Here is a 16,332-nt window from a genome sequence, read left to right as displayed (position 1 = left end):
AAGGATGACCAAAGATTTCATTAAAGACATGGACAATCGTGCCCCAGTTATCACCTCTGCACCTACAGGTAGTCTCAGTCTCCTGCAAACATCCATTTCATATTCAGTTATTAATACTAATAGGAGAGAGCAGCGCATAGGTGACAGAAATAGCTCACCTCTCCACTTTCACACACTGTATTGAATGTAGTTGAAGTATATTAATGGGTTGTACTGTTATCTATGCACTAATATGATTAATAAATGCAGGTGCACTTCTGTACATACTAAAGCACAAACGAGTCACTAGGAGTAGTGTCCACTCACATACCTTGTGCATGTGTCTGTTGATGGTGTTTTATCAGTGTTTTGTGCATTCGTGGTTTTAATGGATTAATTAATCTAACCATCCATGTGTGTTCAGAGGTGTGTGGAAAGTGTGGAGAGGCTCTCTCCAGGTCTCAGCCAGCAGTCAGGGCAATGGACAAACTTTTCCACTCGCACTGTTTCTGCTGTGTAACCTGCCAGCGCCCCCTGCAGGGAATGCAGTTTTATGACCGTGATGGAACGCCAGAGTGTGAGGAGTGCTATGTGGTGAGTCAGTACATTCACACTACTCAATGCTGCAGTTGCGGGTGGGTGATGGAGCAAGAGGTTTTCAAATATTGGATTTTAACAGAATATGTAATTGCTGCGTGGTTAAATCTGCCTTATCGTGTTACTGTAGCTTGCCACTTTATGTTGCATGTCACCTTATTGTACACGTAAAAGGTTGTGTAGCTTCATCTTGATCCAAGGACCATGCACCCTTTTTATCTCTTGTTCACACAACACTGAATGTGGAATGCATAAACCAACTGTAAAGCAGGTACCATTCATATATCTATGGTAACTGCTTTATACGTTCATGTATAAAAAAATAAGTACACCTGATGGAAATTGTTGGCTTTTTTGACATATTTGGACAAGCCAACATTTGATCCTCTTTGAAACAGTGCCTATTAATAAAGTTGATACACTCTGTCAAATGATACATAACATTTACCTTTTGTAGTAATTTTCACAATTTAAATGAACAAAAAACAGATCAGTCACATGGAAAAAGTAAGTACACCCCTGCATTTATATCACATTCAAATCCATAAAATTAGAATCAGGTGTTCATGATGGGGTACCAGTGATTAGAAGCTGTTTGGGGAGTGCAGGTGAAACCTGTCTTATTTATACCCCTCTCATATCTAGTGTCTGGTGTTCCCTTTGCTATTGAACTGTGTGGTGGCTTCATGCCAAGATCTAAAGAGTTCTGTAATGCCTTCAGACTGGCAAGGGATTTAAAAAGATCTCCGAATTATTTTAAATACATCATTCCTTTGCAAGGAAAATTATCTACAAGTGGCGCAGATTTCAAATGATTGCCAATTTGTCCAGGACTGGCCGTCCCAGCAAATTCAGCCCAAGAGCAGACCATCTGATGCCAAAAAAAGTATCCAAGAACCCAATTTCATCATAGGATCTGCTAGTAAGTCTTGTAACTGTTGGTGTCAAAGTGCATGCTTCTACAATCAAAGATATTGCACAAATTTTACCTGCATGGGAGGCATGCTAGGAAAAAGCCGTTGCGAGACTACAGTTTGCCAATGAGCATATAGGCAAAGACCAGGTGTTCCAAAAGTTGAAGTTGAACCAAAAGTGGACCTTACAACAGGATAATGATCCTAAGCACACTAGCAAATCCACCAAGGAATGGCTCAAAAAGAAGAAATGGAGGATTATGGAATGGCCTAGTCAAAGCCCGTATTTGAATCCTATTGAAATTCTGTAGGGGATTTGAAACGGGCAGTACATGCAAGAACACCTTCAAACATCTTGCAACTGGAAGAATATTATGCAAAATGCCTACAAGAAGTTATTTCTGCTAAAGGGGGCAACACTTAGCTTCTTAGGTCAAGGGTTTACTTACTTTTTCCACAGAAGAATATTACATCTATTGATATTTCTGTTGAATAAATTATATAATAAATCATTTTCCTCGTGGTTTTGTTAATTTATGAAACAGTGCCTATTAATGAAGCTGATATACTTGATCAAATGTTTGCTTGTCCAAATATGTCAAAAAAAGCCAACAATTTCCACGTGGTGTACTTTATTTTTTTCACGTGTATGTATTCTGTTTATTTTATTTTGTACAGCATGCTAGAAACCATACATTTTACTTTAGTGCCAAATCAGTGGGGACAGATGAAATATTTTTTGCCTTCCTGTCTTCTGTATGTGTGTTCAGAACTCTCTGGCAGTTTGTTCTCGCTGTGGAGAGCGGATCACAGATCGCGTGCTGAAAGCAGTGGGCCAGTGTTTCCATGCTCACTGTTTCCGCTGCACTGCCTGTAGCTGCACACTGGAGGGCTCTCCATTCATCACTGATGACAATAACAACCCCTACTGTGTCCCTGATTACCACCGGTGAGCCTCTACACACATCCTGTCAGAGCAAGAAGCCTTTAATTCCTCAGTAGATTTGATGAGGATTTCAGTAATCCAAGATAATATGAAATATATATTGAATGAAACAATGTCTCTCTATTTGTATGGCTTCTGCTCTGCTGCTGGATCACAGACGGTTTTCTCCTTTGTGCGTGAGCTGCAATGAGCCAATTGTTCCTGACCCTGGCAGTGAGGAAACCCTCAGAGTTGTAGCCTTGGAGAAGAACTTTCATCTTAAGTGCTACCGATGTGAGGTATGAAAACATACAATATAAAAATGCACATGACTACCTAACTTAACACCTCACACACTTTAACAGAGTCCCCCTGCGTGTACTCCTAACTATTGGACATTCTTTTCCACTCACCCACTGCTTCACATCACATACATTAACAATACAGTGTGGAAAATTGCAATACATGCAATAACAGAAAATAACGCATGTACAACAAGCACCAATGTTTCTTTTTTTTATTATTATTATTATTCTAAAATCAACATTAGACCAAAGTTTCAGTTGCCTAGTGCACATTACTTATATTACTTGTATTTCTGATATTCAGTCAGAAAATGTGATTGTGGGGTGAGCGAAATGTAAACTGGTAATGTTTCTTTGCATATTTCCTCAAGTAAGATTTAAAAACTAATCCCCATCTTACAAGTGCAGTTAATTTTAAAAGCCAGTCTGTACAATACAGTTACACTAAATGTGGTACTGAGATGGCTGTCTTGTGTAAAACAGTACTTTTAAGTACAAATTGCTCTTAAACAAGGTTGTAAAGAAATGTAAAGGGTTACTGTGAATACTGTACACTTATGTTTATCTCCATGCTCCCAGGACTGTTCCCGCCCGCTCTCTATAGAGGCAGATGCTGATGGCTGTTATCCATTGGACGGGAGGATTCTATGCATGACGTGCCACACAAAGCGTGCCAAGCAGGCCATGAAGTGATTGGTGGAGACTCCTGTCACTCATTAAAAACCAAACCTAAGATCAAAGATTGACTCTGCTCTGATTCCAGGCATTTGATGCATTGTTTTTGTGAGTTTTGTAATTCCTTCTCTTTTGCCACTATTTGTCATAGAGTAGTATTGTTTTGTTTTTTTGTTTGTTTGTTTTTTTTTTGTCTGTCCCTTTTCACAGCTTTATCAGCAAGACCAGAACTTAATATCTACAGCAGCTCGGTTGGTTTTTTTTTTTTTTTTTTTTTTTTTTTTTTTTTTTGCATGTCCTTTAGAAAGACCCTCAGGTCCTTTATCAGCTTTAACAGCTTTATCGATGTTTACTGCAAAATCACACAAACACCATTTCAGCATGTGGTTGCTTGAATACAGTGTTCTGACATGTCATGTAATTTAACAAATGAGGACAAGGTTTTTTAGGATGTGATTTGAGATTGTGTAACTGTGTGACTATTTCTAGTTCGATGCAACTCTTTGACTCCTAGCGTGCTTCGCACAGGCAGAACAACTCCTCCTCTCATAAGCTTAGCACAGCCTCCTGAACAAAAATATTAAGGATGAAAGGAAAGTTAGTGTTGCGTATGAATACTAGTATTAAATAAATATGAACCATTTGAACTAGCGAACAGCCGAGCAAGAAAATGCTTTTTAGAAAATTTGCTTTCCAAATAGACCTGCAACTGCATAGATGCATATGAAGCCTGGTAGGGAATTGTGTGTTTATATAATTGGTTAGTCTATGAACAGAGCTTTTTGTGTTTGTCTTGCATGCAACATTTATTCAACAAGACTGCATGATTTTTCTTTGGGGTTGTGTTTTTTTTGTTGTTGTTTTTGTTTTTTTGTTTTTTTTTAAATTATAAAGCACACACATTGACCACCAGTTACTAATGTAATACGAAGAATGATAGATGGATGGGAATACTGCATAGTATTAAGTCAGTGACAGCCTGATGGTTTTCATTCATGTATAAAAATGATCCTGTGCACTAATATAAGTAGTGGTCATTTGAGATGTTTAACAGTTAGAGTCCAGTATTCAGAATTATGTTAGTTGGTTGGCTGGTGAGATTTGTTTGGGAGCAAGACTGACTTATCACTCCTTTACACTCATGCATTTACAAGTTATTATATAGAGCACTATACAGAGAGCAGCAGAAAAGGATGCACCCGACTGGATTTGCACAACACTTACTTTTGAGTACTCCTCATTAGCATGGCAAACAATTTCAACATATTAGTGAAATTGAACCCCAAAAATAGTATGAAGTATGAAAAGTGATTTTTAGTATTAAGCACACCACTAGCAAGTATGTATTGGCTTTAGAGATTGTTAAACATTTATTATAGACATTTATACATGAGCTTGTATGTTGGGTTCTCTGGTATTCATCCTGACAAGTACATTTTGATGTGAAATAAATAGCTATGTAATGTGGATTTATTGAGGGTATTAATCTAGTGAACTATAGCTGGGCTCAAATAGTGTACCGCATCAATGGATAAGGAACAAATTCAGACACCGCCTTAGTCATGGATTGAAATACAGTATCAGAAGAATGGCTGGACTCTTTTTGCACAAATGCTTAAAAGGATTTACTAGTTTTAGACTGTAATGAACAAACCGATGGGTATTTTTCATGAGATGGTTATACTAATGTTACCTTGGAAATTTCAGTTGACTCTGGAAATGGACTAAATTCGAAATGTTTAGTTGAAATTCTTAAAACTGAATAAGGCTACTTTCCTTAAATTTACCTTTTACACTCACTACCTTCATGTTTATGTTTATGTATCCCCACTAAGAATTGATCAAGAATGTTCTGCACAATGTTGTACAGGTGGATAAAAGTTCTCCCATTGTCCGTACAATCATTAAAATGATTTGCCCCCCCCCCCCCCAAACCCCCACACACTATTTTGGCCTTGTAATGCATTCAATGAATATTTTTTTTGTGTGTATTCACATTTTCTCCATCATGTTTTGTTGTCATGTCAGTATCACCATGATGCTGCTGTTTACAGTATGTCATGGACATCCATTATAGTGCCACTTGTTTTTTTTTTCTTCTTTTTATTCATGTACTACACACGCGCGCATATGCATATATATATATATATATATATATATATATATATATATATATATATATATATATATATATATATATAAAAAAATATACACACACACACACAAGTGCTTTATTTGGCAGTTCCTTTTCTAATATGTGAATGTGTGTATGTTTACGGTCTGAGGATGTTTTTTGCAATCAAGCTTTCATTTGTACTGTATTATAAAATTAAAACAAAAAACACTTTGGCATTCTGCATGATTTCTAAGCATGTTCCTTGTACGATGGAAGTAACGGAATGGGATACAAATTTTATATAAAAAGAAAAAAATAGCAAAAGTTATATTACTTTCCTCAAGAGAAATTCACTCATTTTTTTGTGGCTATAATGAAATGTAATTTCTAGACTTCACAATTTTTTAAAACATTTTCTCTTGTCTAAATGTTTAATGGCTGTCTCTTAGACTGTGTCTATTAAATGTATGTTGGCATGTGACAGTCAAACATGCTCCTTCCCACGCAGTGTGTGACGTGGAGGCACGTCATAGATGCGTCTTCTCACCCTATCGGCCCACGCCAGCCTCACATTCCACTGATAACAGAGTGCTGGCACACGTGCGTGTGTTTGTCTCTTTTAATACAGCCTGAGTGACTCACTACAAATCCTATAAAATAACATTTTATGTTTACTAAAGGCATCTGAGGTGTTGTTTTCTGTAAATAAAAAGTTAATACTTTTTGAAGTCAAATTCAGGTACTCAATCTAAGAAAAATAAACATGTCTGATACACACAGGAGGTTTATACAGACAGCCAGTTAGTATGACGCATTGAACGAGGCATGTACACTGGCTTTTATCAGAATGTAAATGTGGGAGGAGTAAGTGTCATGAATGACTGAACTGATTGAGGACGAGATAGAGGGGGGCTCAGATATGAGCTGGATGCTGATGGAGGAGGAGTTCTGATGAAAGGCCTTTGAAAACAAATGAAAAGAACAAGATGACCCAAAACTCATCGGCTCAGCAGGTACAGCTAGAAATCAACAAATATTCTAGCCTTACTACAATGCTATTATGCTATCACTGAGAGAGAAATGGTTTCAATTCAAATGGATTTTCACTTCCTTTGGCATATAATAAGTATGCAGGCCATGTAATGTGCAGTCTGTTGGCAGCTTACTGAAATGTAAGCTGTTTTAAATGAAGTGTTTAAAATGTAAGCGTTTTCTCTGTGCTCTTTCATACAAAGTGTTTTTGAGTGACTCCTGCTATGTCTGAATTATTGCTACAGAAAGGAAACATCTGATTTTGATGTGCTTGCAACTTTCTATATAAAAAAGTTGGGTGGTATTATATGCGACTACCGCAAAGTTGATTGTTTTCTTATAACAGATCGCCCAGCAGCGTTTTATTCCTCTTATATCTCAGCAAATGTACAGCAATTACAGTTTTAAGTTGTTGATGAATGTCGACATAGTCGTAGTTTTTAATCTGTTTCTATACTCAGCAAAAAAAGAAACATCCTCTCACGTTCAACTGCTTTTATTTCCTGCAAATTTGTTAACGTGTGTAAATATTTGTTTTATTAACATAAAAGATTCAACATCTGAGACAAACTGAACAAGTTTCACAGATGTTTGACGAACAGAAATGGAATAGTGAGTCCCTGAACAAAGTGGGGGTCAATACTAAAAGTAACAGTCAGTATGTGGTGTGTCTGGCCACCAGCTGCTTTATGTACTACAGTGGATTCGACAAGTTCTGGGGGGGAACACATGGTTACATGTAATTTTCCACTGCAAGGACGATCAGCTGTCCTTCCAATCACCCTGTAGCACCGTCTTGGGCATCTTACATTACAGACATTGCAGTTTATTTCTCTGAACACATCTGCAGTCCTCACGCCTCCCTGCAGCAGGTCTATGGCATGTTCACACAGGTGAGCAGGAACCCTAGGCATCTTTCTTCTGGTGTTTTTCTGAGTCAGTAGAAAGGTTTATCTAGTGTCCTAGTTATTATAACTGTGACCTTAATTGCCTACCGCCTGTAAACTGTAAACTTAGTGTCTTAAGGACTGTTCCACAGGTGCATTTGCAATAATTGTTTATGGTTCATTGAACAAGCATGAAAAACATTGTTTAAACCCTTTCCAATAAAGATCTGTAAAGCTTATTTAGATTTTACAAAATTATCTTTAAAATACAGTCTCCTGAAAAAGGGATGCTTCTTTTTTTGCTGAGTATAGCTATTGTTAGCGAAACAAGATTGTTCCTGTTTCACCTTTTGGTATAACTTCTAGAAACACTCATTCCCCCAACTCTCTTGTTGATGTTATTAACACACACACACACACACACACACACAATGTCATGTTACTGCAAAACTGGAAAAAAAAAAAAAAATGCAAAGTCCTCTGACTTTCATATAATGGAAATTTTAAAGGAACAGCTACATCTCTATTACAAAGTGCTAATAAATGTTAATCCATGTATTATTATAATTTGGTTAATGTGGCAGATCAACCATTCAAATCCCTGTAAATTAGCCCTCACTATAGAAATGATACACTGTAAACAAGCTAAAAAATGTAGTAACCTGTCAGTTTCCTCACAGCCTGAATGATTGTCAGAGTTGTGGTGTTACAGTACATTAATCAACACCTACTGACCAAGAAGAATTCAACAGCACTGTGTCATAAGACTAAATGTTTGATACTCATTTCTGATGCTTGTCCAGGAATGTCTTCAGCTCCCCCAAGAACAGGTTCAGTCTCAGGAATCACAGTCATTGGTCAAGAACCAGTGGTTTGGGCTCCTGTTTTTTCAGTTTTGTCTTGCCTCCTGTATCATTGGTACAGTCATGGGGTTGGGGTACTACTTCCTGCAAGAAGACACTCGAACCACTCAAGGTAACAAGATGCTACATCAAACAACAAAATCTAGTGTAATGTCTATGGTGACTGGTCTTTCCTTTCTATCCTTTAATTTTTTCATCTCACCCCACATTTCTTTCTCCTTCTAGACCCTCTTCCCTGTCTCTCTCCAGCATGCATGAGAGTAGCAGAACGCTTCTCTGCAGCCATGGATCCTTTTTCTCGACCCTGTGATTACTTTCTGTTTAATTGTAAAGCAGAAATGTCACCCAAGAGCAGAAGGAGACACGGAGGCAAGATCGTCTCCCGTAATGTCACCAGAACAGACGAGATGAGAAGGATAGTGCAGAGAGGGTCCGACACTGAAAGTAAAAGAGATGACAGATTACCTGACAGACAGACAGCTTTGCTCCTAGCAATACAAGAGATTCTGGGTATGACACAGACTTTGTATATTTCTATCACTGTACAGGACATTAACGTTGTAAGTTGTGATGTTGCTCGGTAATAGGACTGAATGTATATTAATGATGATCATTTTTCATTAATTATTGATTTATCATGGTGTAGGGTTTATCTGAGTAGTATTTAGAAATATTTAATATGTACAGTAGAATGTAGTATTTTGTTCTGCAGTCATAGAATTCTAATACACACTAAGCATATCAGTAAGGAATATATAAAGACAATTACCTGCAAATGCACTAGATCTAAACTGGAAATATACATGAGGTTATATTTGAAACTTATATTTGAATCTTTGGTCTCTGCATGATTAGAGTTTCCCAATAGGAATGTTACCAGTGCAGCACAGAAAGCACAGATCTTCTATAACACCTGCATGAGGCCTAACACTACATTGAATGAGAGCATATTTCATGCCCAAACACTAATTCAGCAGGTATATACACAAATTATCTCTCTCTCACACACACACACATACAGCCACATTGTAGATTTACGATGATTTCAAATGGCTAATAAGGCCTTTTGGCATTTTATGCTTGCCCTTGTATTCTTGTATTCTTTCCACCTTTCCAACTTTAACACCACTTAGGAAGGAAGACATTTACTACATGTTGTTTATGAATATAGGATCACAGTTGGATCACTTGTTGGATAGAGCTAAATAAAGCAGTCTGTGTTTGTTTGTAGCTGGGTGGCTGGCCTGGTACTGAGCACTGGACTCAGCCTGAGTTGAACTCCATTCTGGCTCTGCTGATGTCGCAGTACAACACTTTTCCTTTCTTTAACGTGTATGTGGGCCCTGACCGCAATGAGAGGCGGAACTACATACAGGTACATTCAAACAAATAAATTCCAAACTTTAAATAGTTCCAAACTTTTTACATTGCATCTATAAGCCTTTTTAGAAAGGAATAGTCTATACTGTTCCTTTCACCTGATTAGCCCTTAGCAGATAAGACTGTACACCTTTGGCTTAAATTTACACATGCTTTCCTTATCTAGTTTTGCATTTACCTTTTAAATAGAACTAATTAAGCATTATTAAGCAAATGGAGCATCCTTAATTAATTAAACATTAAGCTGGGGTAGTGAGTATGATCTCAGCAGGGTCAATCTTGGGAATCATCTTCAGTACATTCTTTTAAATATTCAGAGGTATAGCTATGTAATGTCGTAATGTTAGAATTAGTGTTCAAAAAAGTGTCCAAAAAGCATTTTAACCCTTCTTTGTGAAACACTGGGATTTCTGCAGATTGATCAACCGGACTTTCAGTTCCCTACTGAGTGGAACAACCAGACAAAGAGAACCAAATTCAACTCGCAGGTACAACTGAACATAATTTGAAGTTTTCAAGTTGACAAAGAAAAATAAAAAGCTTACATGGTGTACAAAAAAATTATGTAACCTTTATGAGCACTATAAGCATGATCTTCATAGTATAATGATAGTTAATTGGTCATCTTGTATTTTTTCTTCTCTCTTTTCAGTCTCTGCGTCCATTCTTCGCATCCTGTAGGCAGCTTTTGACTCTGTTGAATGTTTCCTTCAGTAGCAGTACTCAGCATTGTGGCTTGTATATGTCTCTGAGTTCAACTCTAGTTACAAACACTTCACCTCTTTCCTACCGACTCAACCAGAAACTCCTGTACCATCGAATCACCATCCAGGAATTACAAGTGGGTGTTTGTTATCAGTCAGACAATTTATAGGTTACTGTGTGACAGGGAAGTAAGAATATGTGTGTGTGTGCGTGCGTGTGTGTGTGTGTGTGTGTGTGTGTGTGTGTGTGTGTGTGTGTGTGTGTGTATGTGTTTGTGTCATGCATTCACTCAGAAATGTTCTCTCTCTTTTTTTAGAAACTGGCCCCTTCTATTGATTGGCTCAGCTGTCTCCAGGCTACCTTTCATCCTCTTCCTGTCAGCAAGTCAGATTTTGTGTTATTGCATAATCAACCTTATATCATCTACATGTCACAGATAATTAGCCAATGGAGGCTTCAACACAAGCAGATGAACAGGTAGATCATATTCACAGTCAGTTATTTTAATATTTAGCATATACTTTCACATCAGCTTTAATAAAAGTATTGCTGTGACAGTTCAAGTAGTTATCTGTATGTATGTATGTCTTTTCATTTGCAGTCATCCTCTCCAAACTTATATGATCATGAATCTTCTGCAAACACTTATGCCTGCTCTGCACACCAAATTCACACAGACCATGAAAAACTTCTCTATTGCAATTGACAATGAAAATGAGGTGTGTATTAATTTGATGTGTGTGTGTTTAAATTTCCTCATTTTTAATATTTCTTAAAGTTGTTGAATGAATTGGATTAACTGGACGTTTGTGCTACTTAAGGATGTGCCACGTTGGAGACACTGTGTACTGCAGACGGTGAAAGGTTTTGACACTTTGATGAGTCATTTGGTCAAAGACCATTATGCTGGTGAAGAGGTATGACAAATAAAGATATATAAGTCAGAATATTACAAATAATGGATGGGTTTATGGATGGATGGAGAGATAGTTAGAAAGAGGGTTGGACCAATGAATGTACATGTGGGCCAATGGATATAAATATAGGATATACTGTTATAATAAATATATGAACAGACAAATCATGTACGCATCCTGGGAGGATGAATGGACGGATGGATGGATGGATGGATGGACAGATAGACGGATGGATGGTTGTATGAACAGATGGATGGAAGAATGCATGAATAGTCAAATGGATGGATGGATGGATGGATGGATGGACGGCTGATTGTTTGATATCTTACAGTTATAGTCATCACACACATACTGTATGTAGAATGGGTTACACTGTATCTCACCAGGTTTTAAAAAAACATGCAAACTATTCATTTATTGGTAATTTTTTTAAAGGTAACTGCATAGGCATTTATAACACTTGAGAATTGCATAAATAATTTATAAACCAATACTGGAGAATCTATGAAAGACTTATTACAAGGTGATCTTTAAAAGTATTCTGTGAAATGTCTTTGCATGAAAGAAAGTATTATCATTAGAGGACATTTAATATTACCATAGTTTTTTTTTTATTCTTCTAATAGTTGTTCATTTGCTTTTACTGAAAACAACTATGAGAGTTTAAGAAAGTTGCTGAAAGTATATATAGTGTTTCATAACACAGTGTTATTAATGAAAAACTAATCAATGCAGTTTAGTTAAAGGCATTACATTCATTCATTTGGCTGGCATTTGGCCTATGTGCTACTAGTACAGACTACAATAATAACTTTAAAGACAACTAAAAGAAACAAAATCTGTATTAAACAGTCAACCCATCATGATAACTCCTCTCTAATCTATACTGAACGGTAAAGACAAGCAATAAACTTCATATAAACCTTTATGTCATATTTTGTCATAATCCTTACATAAATTATTTTCATAATTATAAAATTATAATGTTATTTACATTGCATAAGTCCTTACATAAATATTGCTTTATAACATTTATAACATGCAATGCTTATGAATATGCTATAAAAGCCCAATGTAGGTACTTTCAAGTAACTTGTTACATTAATTACAATGTTCCTAATCATTCACCATTAGTCTTACAATTCCTATTCACTTGCTAGGCTGAAAAGCTGATCAGTGATATATACTACTCCTTCAAGACCAAAATATCCAACATAAACTGGCAGAATGAGGACACACGGGAATTAGTTTTGAATAAGGTAAAAGGTAAAAAGCACTCATATACCTCCAATGACATCTCTGGACAAATGTCGCTGCAGATGTAACAGAGTTAGTGTTTCTCTTTAGATTCATTCTCACACACCAAGACTCTCCACTAACAATGACTTCTTCAATCAGCTGAGACTTGATGAGCATTTTGGAGAGGTATTAATAACATAAATAAAAACATTTGCATTTACAATTTCACATTATTGTATAGCACTATATTCATAAATCATTTTGTATATTAAAAATCATGTTTCTACAGAGTATACTGAACTGTACCTCCCTCTTGCACTAGGTGATTATGAGTGAGAAGATCTATTTCTCCAACTACCTGCAGATGCTTGTTCTTCAGCAGAGGATAAGGAGCAGACTGCTCTCTCACACTCCACATCCCAATGTGTGAGTGCTTTTTTATATGTTTCTTATTATCATATGTATGGGTCCCCATGATTAATTTTATTTCATTTGTTGAGCATGTTAATGGTGTTCTGTGATCATCCTTCACTTCTCTATGTCTTCTAGTTTGTCTCTCCATCCATTTTTCTCTGGTAATGACATCATCATCCCAGTTGGAATGTTTGTGCCACCACAGTTTCATTCCTCATATCCCAGGTATTTATCACATTGTTAAACCAGGATGGGGTCACAGAAGTTTAAAACTAACTAGAGAACATTCTATTTCTATAAATCTACAACTAGTTCTACAACAACAACAAAAACAACAAATAATAATACAATTTCTTTCCTAATACTTGGTTATGCCTCCCCTCACCTTAATAACAGCACAGTCCTGTCAGGTCAGAATGCAACTGTCTTGTCAAATTGAGTGTGTAAGTCAGCTTGAGTTTTTGGAGCCTGCTGATGTTTCATTTGCTATTCCAAACAATCCCACATAGTTTCCTATGGTATTGAATTGCGTAGATTTTTCAGGCCAGTCAAAGTGTCTCAGTATTCTATTATGCTCACTGAGCAATTCATGAACAGATTTGGCCCTATGCACCCTACAGTTGTCATCCTGGAATATGGCAGTGTCTGTGTTGTGTTGTGTATAAACATGAAGCACAACAGTCAGCCTCAGAGTCTGGCCAACAACTGACAAACTACATCCATCCAGGCGTGCCACCTACTGACACTAATCATTAGGCTGCTATTGGTGGATGTGACTGATTTTTTTTTTTTTCCAGGGACTAGAAACATGCCTCAAAAAAGAGAAAAATTTATATTATAATTATATGTACTTACATGCACATACCTACATGTCTACATAATTATACGCAGAATTATTCCCTAAACCCCATTTAATTAAATATAAAGCTAGGCATTGTTAGTGTTCTCTCATATCGCATATATTTTATTATATAAGGTTCAAAGGTGACTTTAAATGGAATGCACATAACATTATTCATTGTCAAAATGTCTACACATTGTTTATACACTTAAAGTAGGCCACATTTTATACATTTTTACAGCTGTGGTATGAGTACAACATGATGCGAAACTGATAAGTGACCATGTTTCTCTTTTTTCTAGAGCTATCAACTATGGGATGTTGGGGACCTTACTTGCAAAAGACCTCCTGCATCTGCTGTTGCCTGATGGTATGTCACCCTGTTACATACCTATATGCATGTGTTAGTGTGTTTGTGTGTGTGCATGTTTATATACAGTTTATATAACATCTGTCTCTTCTGTAGTCTTATCTCAATCAGAGACTGCTGAGGGGGAGAGTGAATGTGTGTGGTCACACTATCTCACAGCACAGAAGGGAACTTCCTCTCTCTCTACATCCCAGAAGCAGGAGGTGTGGGTGCAGTTCTCAGCCCTTCAGGTGGCTCTACTGGTAAGTGTGTGCACTTTACTGGTGTGTGTATCTTCAGCTGTAAAAACAAACAAACAAACAAACAAAAAAAAACCTTGGTCTATGCTGCGTGTTCTGAAGCCCTCCTGAAATGAGCTGCCCCAGGACAACAATTTCACATGTGTACTTTAGCTTTTATAAACCCTAATTTCTACAGTAGTCTTTTATTAATTATTATATTTTATACCATGGTCGGTCTGAATAGTCGATTCTGATTGGCTGGAAGGTGTGTTAATACCGTATATACCACAGGTAGTTTCGGTCAGTTTAATCACCGTTCTAAAGTAATGTGCTGCCAATAAACAACTGTAACCATAGTACATAGTTAAACTCACGGCTTCATTATACGTGGCACAGATGCAGGTAATTCGTGCATGCACAATCTCTCTCTCTCTCTCTCTCTCTCTCTCTCTCTCTCTCTCTCTTTCTCTTTAATGACTATTTATTATAATTCATTCAAACAATTATAATCCTATCGCACTACTTTATTTCTGTGTGTTATTTAGAGGTAAAATTTTAATTCAAACGACCCATATATGAAATAACAAACAAAAATTAACCATTATTTTTATCTGTTCAGTCAAATTTTGCACTGCAAACATCAATGACAGCTTTAACTTGTCAGCCTGTCAAGTGACCATGGTATAAGTGGAATACTCCACAGCTAGGTGTGCATTACTTTTCCTCCTCATTGTGCATTAAAATCCTGTAATGCACACCTATGCGTGGATTATCCCTTACATATTTTATGTTGTTTGCCAATTTCTTTAATGCCGGTTTTCCTTCTTTATCATTTGGTTTTCTTGCAGTCATATAATAAGAGTTTGCGGAGGCATTCAGGTGACACCACCGTGTCAGGACTCTCTCACATTCAGCTGTTTCTTGCCTCATTCATGCAGGTAGGCTTCTGGAGACCAAACCCCTATTAGGTCATACCAATTAAAACCATATTAATGCACTGGCCTGCTTGCTTCAGCCAAGTTTTGTTTCAACCAAACAGAATTAACTCTGTTGCAATTCTTTCTTCATAGGCAAGCTGTGACTCTGAGCCATATAGTGCACTCATGCCATTTGAACCCTCCTTCCTGGTGACTGTACTGTGTGCCAACTCTGAGCGCTGTCCCAAACCACTGACCTGTGTGGATAACAGATCTCAGGGACATCTTCCTGAACTGTGCTAGAAGCGTGGGTCTACTGAGGAACATTATTCATAGCTGGGCACTAAAACAATAAGATGCTGCTCAGAAATTTGATGGATACAAGGGGCATCAATGGAGACCATGACAGTTACAGCAAACCCATAAATGCATTAGAATTTTTCACATTTTGGATGTATTCTTCTTAGTATGTTAGGTTTTACAATCAGTATTAGTATTAGCATTATCTATCATTATCCAGGGTTCGAACCCGAGCTCGGGTTACATATTTTTTTCCCCTGTTCATTTTCTCTCTGACTGCGTGGGTTTCCTCAGGGGTCTCTAGTTTCCTCCCACTTCCCAAAACAATGATAAATTGTTTTGAATTTAGTTTGAATGCATGTGTGAATGTGTGTTTGCACGGTGCCCTGCGATGAACTGGCATCCCATGCAAGATGTGTCCCCGTCTTGCGTCCAGTGGACATACGCCGGATACATGAACCCATGGAAAAGAGGCTACTGATGATGAATTAATTAATTATTTATCCCTGTGTCCATATTCTACCGGTTAACGATTTTGTGTGTGTGTGTGTGTGTGTGATAACAAACTCTTCAAATGTATTAGACATTATGATATAATAAGATAAGGTACTGCTAGTCTATTTGTGTTTATAATTGAAGAAATGTATTACGTGAACGTGAGGTGTTTATGTCGCTTTTATTCTGACACAAAAGCACTTCAGAAGCAGAGCAGCGAGTCGCTTACGATATGACGCA

At 37.2% G+C, this 16,332-nt stretch overlaps 2 protein-coding genes across 3 annotated transcripts in view; both read left to right on the top strand.

Moving 5' to 3' along the window:
- The window catches only part of zyx (zyxin), a 19,470-nt gene extending 14,475 nt beyond the window's left edge, over positions 1–4,995 (top strand). For both annotated transcript variants that reach the window (XM_053630145.1, XM_053630153.1), the window contains exons 6-10: positions 1–68; positions 404–573; positions 2,261–2,439; positions 2,594–2,714; positions 3,300–4,995. The exon at positions 1–68 is cut by the window's left edge and continues 80 nt beyond it. In XM_053630145.1, the coding sequence (XP_053486120.1) occupies positions 1–68; positions 404–573; positions 2,261–2,439; positions 2,594–2,714; positions 3,300–3,413 (652 nt within the window). In that variant the 3' untranslated portion in view covers positions 3,414–4,995. The remainder of the gene's footprint in view (positions 69–403; positions 574–2,260; positions 2,440–2,593; positions 2,715–3,299) is intronic.
- A 591-nt stretch (positions 4,996–5,586) lies between these two features.
- Positions 5,587–16,248, top strand: kel (Kell metallo-endopeptidase (Kell blood group)). Its single transcript, XM_053630117.1, has 18 exons — positions 5,587–6,524; positions 8,234–8,405; positions 8,519–8,803; positions 9,149–9,270; positions 9,525–9,668; positions 10,090–10,161; positions 10,326–10,514; positions 10,695–10,855; positions 10,980–11,097; positions 11,200–11,295; positions 12,456–12,554; positions 12,643–12,720; positions 12,857–12,960; positions 13,084–13,173; positions 14,092–14,159; positions 14,256–14,401; positions 15,229–15,318; positions 15,451–16,248. Exons 1-18 carry the CDS (start codon positions 6,498–6,500, stop codon positions 15,598–15,600), a joined length of 2,211 nt encoding a protein of 736 aa, XP_053486092.1. The 5' UTR covers positions 5,587–6,497; the 3' UTR covers positions 15,601–16,248.
- Positions 16,249–16,332: the final 84 nt, after the last annotated feature.

The sequence above is a fragment of the Ictalurus furcatus genome, chromosome 1, assembly GCF_023375685.1.
Source record: "Ictalurus furcatus strain D&B chromosome 1, Billie_1.0, whole genome shotgun sequence".
Taxonomy (NCBI): domain Eukaryota; kingdom Metazoa; phylum Chordata; class Actinopteri; order Siluriformes; family Ictaluridae; genus Ictalurus; species Ictalurus furcatus.
Note: the sequence above shows the minus strand (reverse complement) of the source record. Positions and strands in the feature narration are given on the sequence as shown.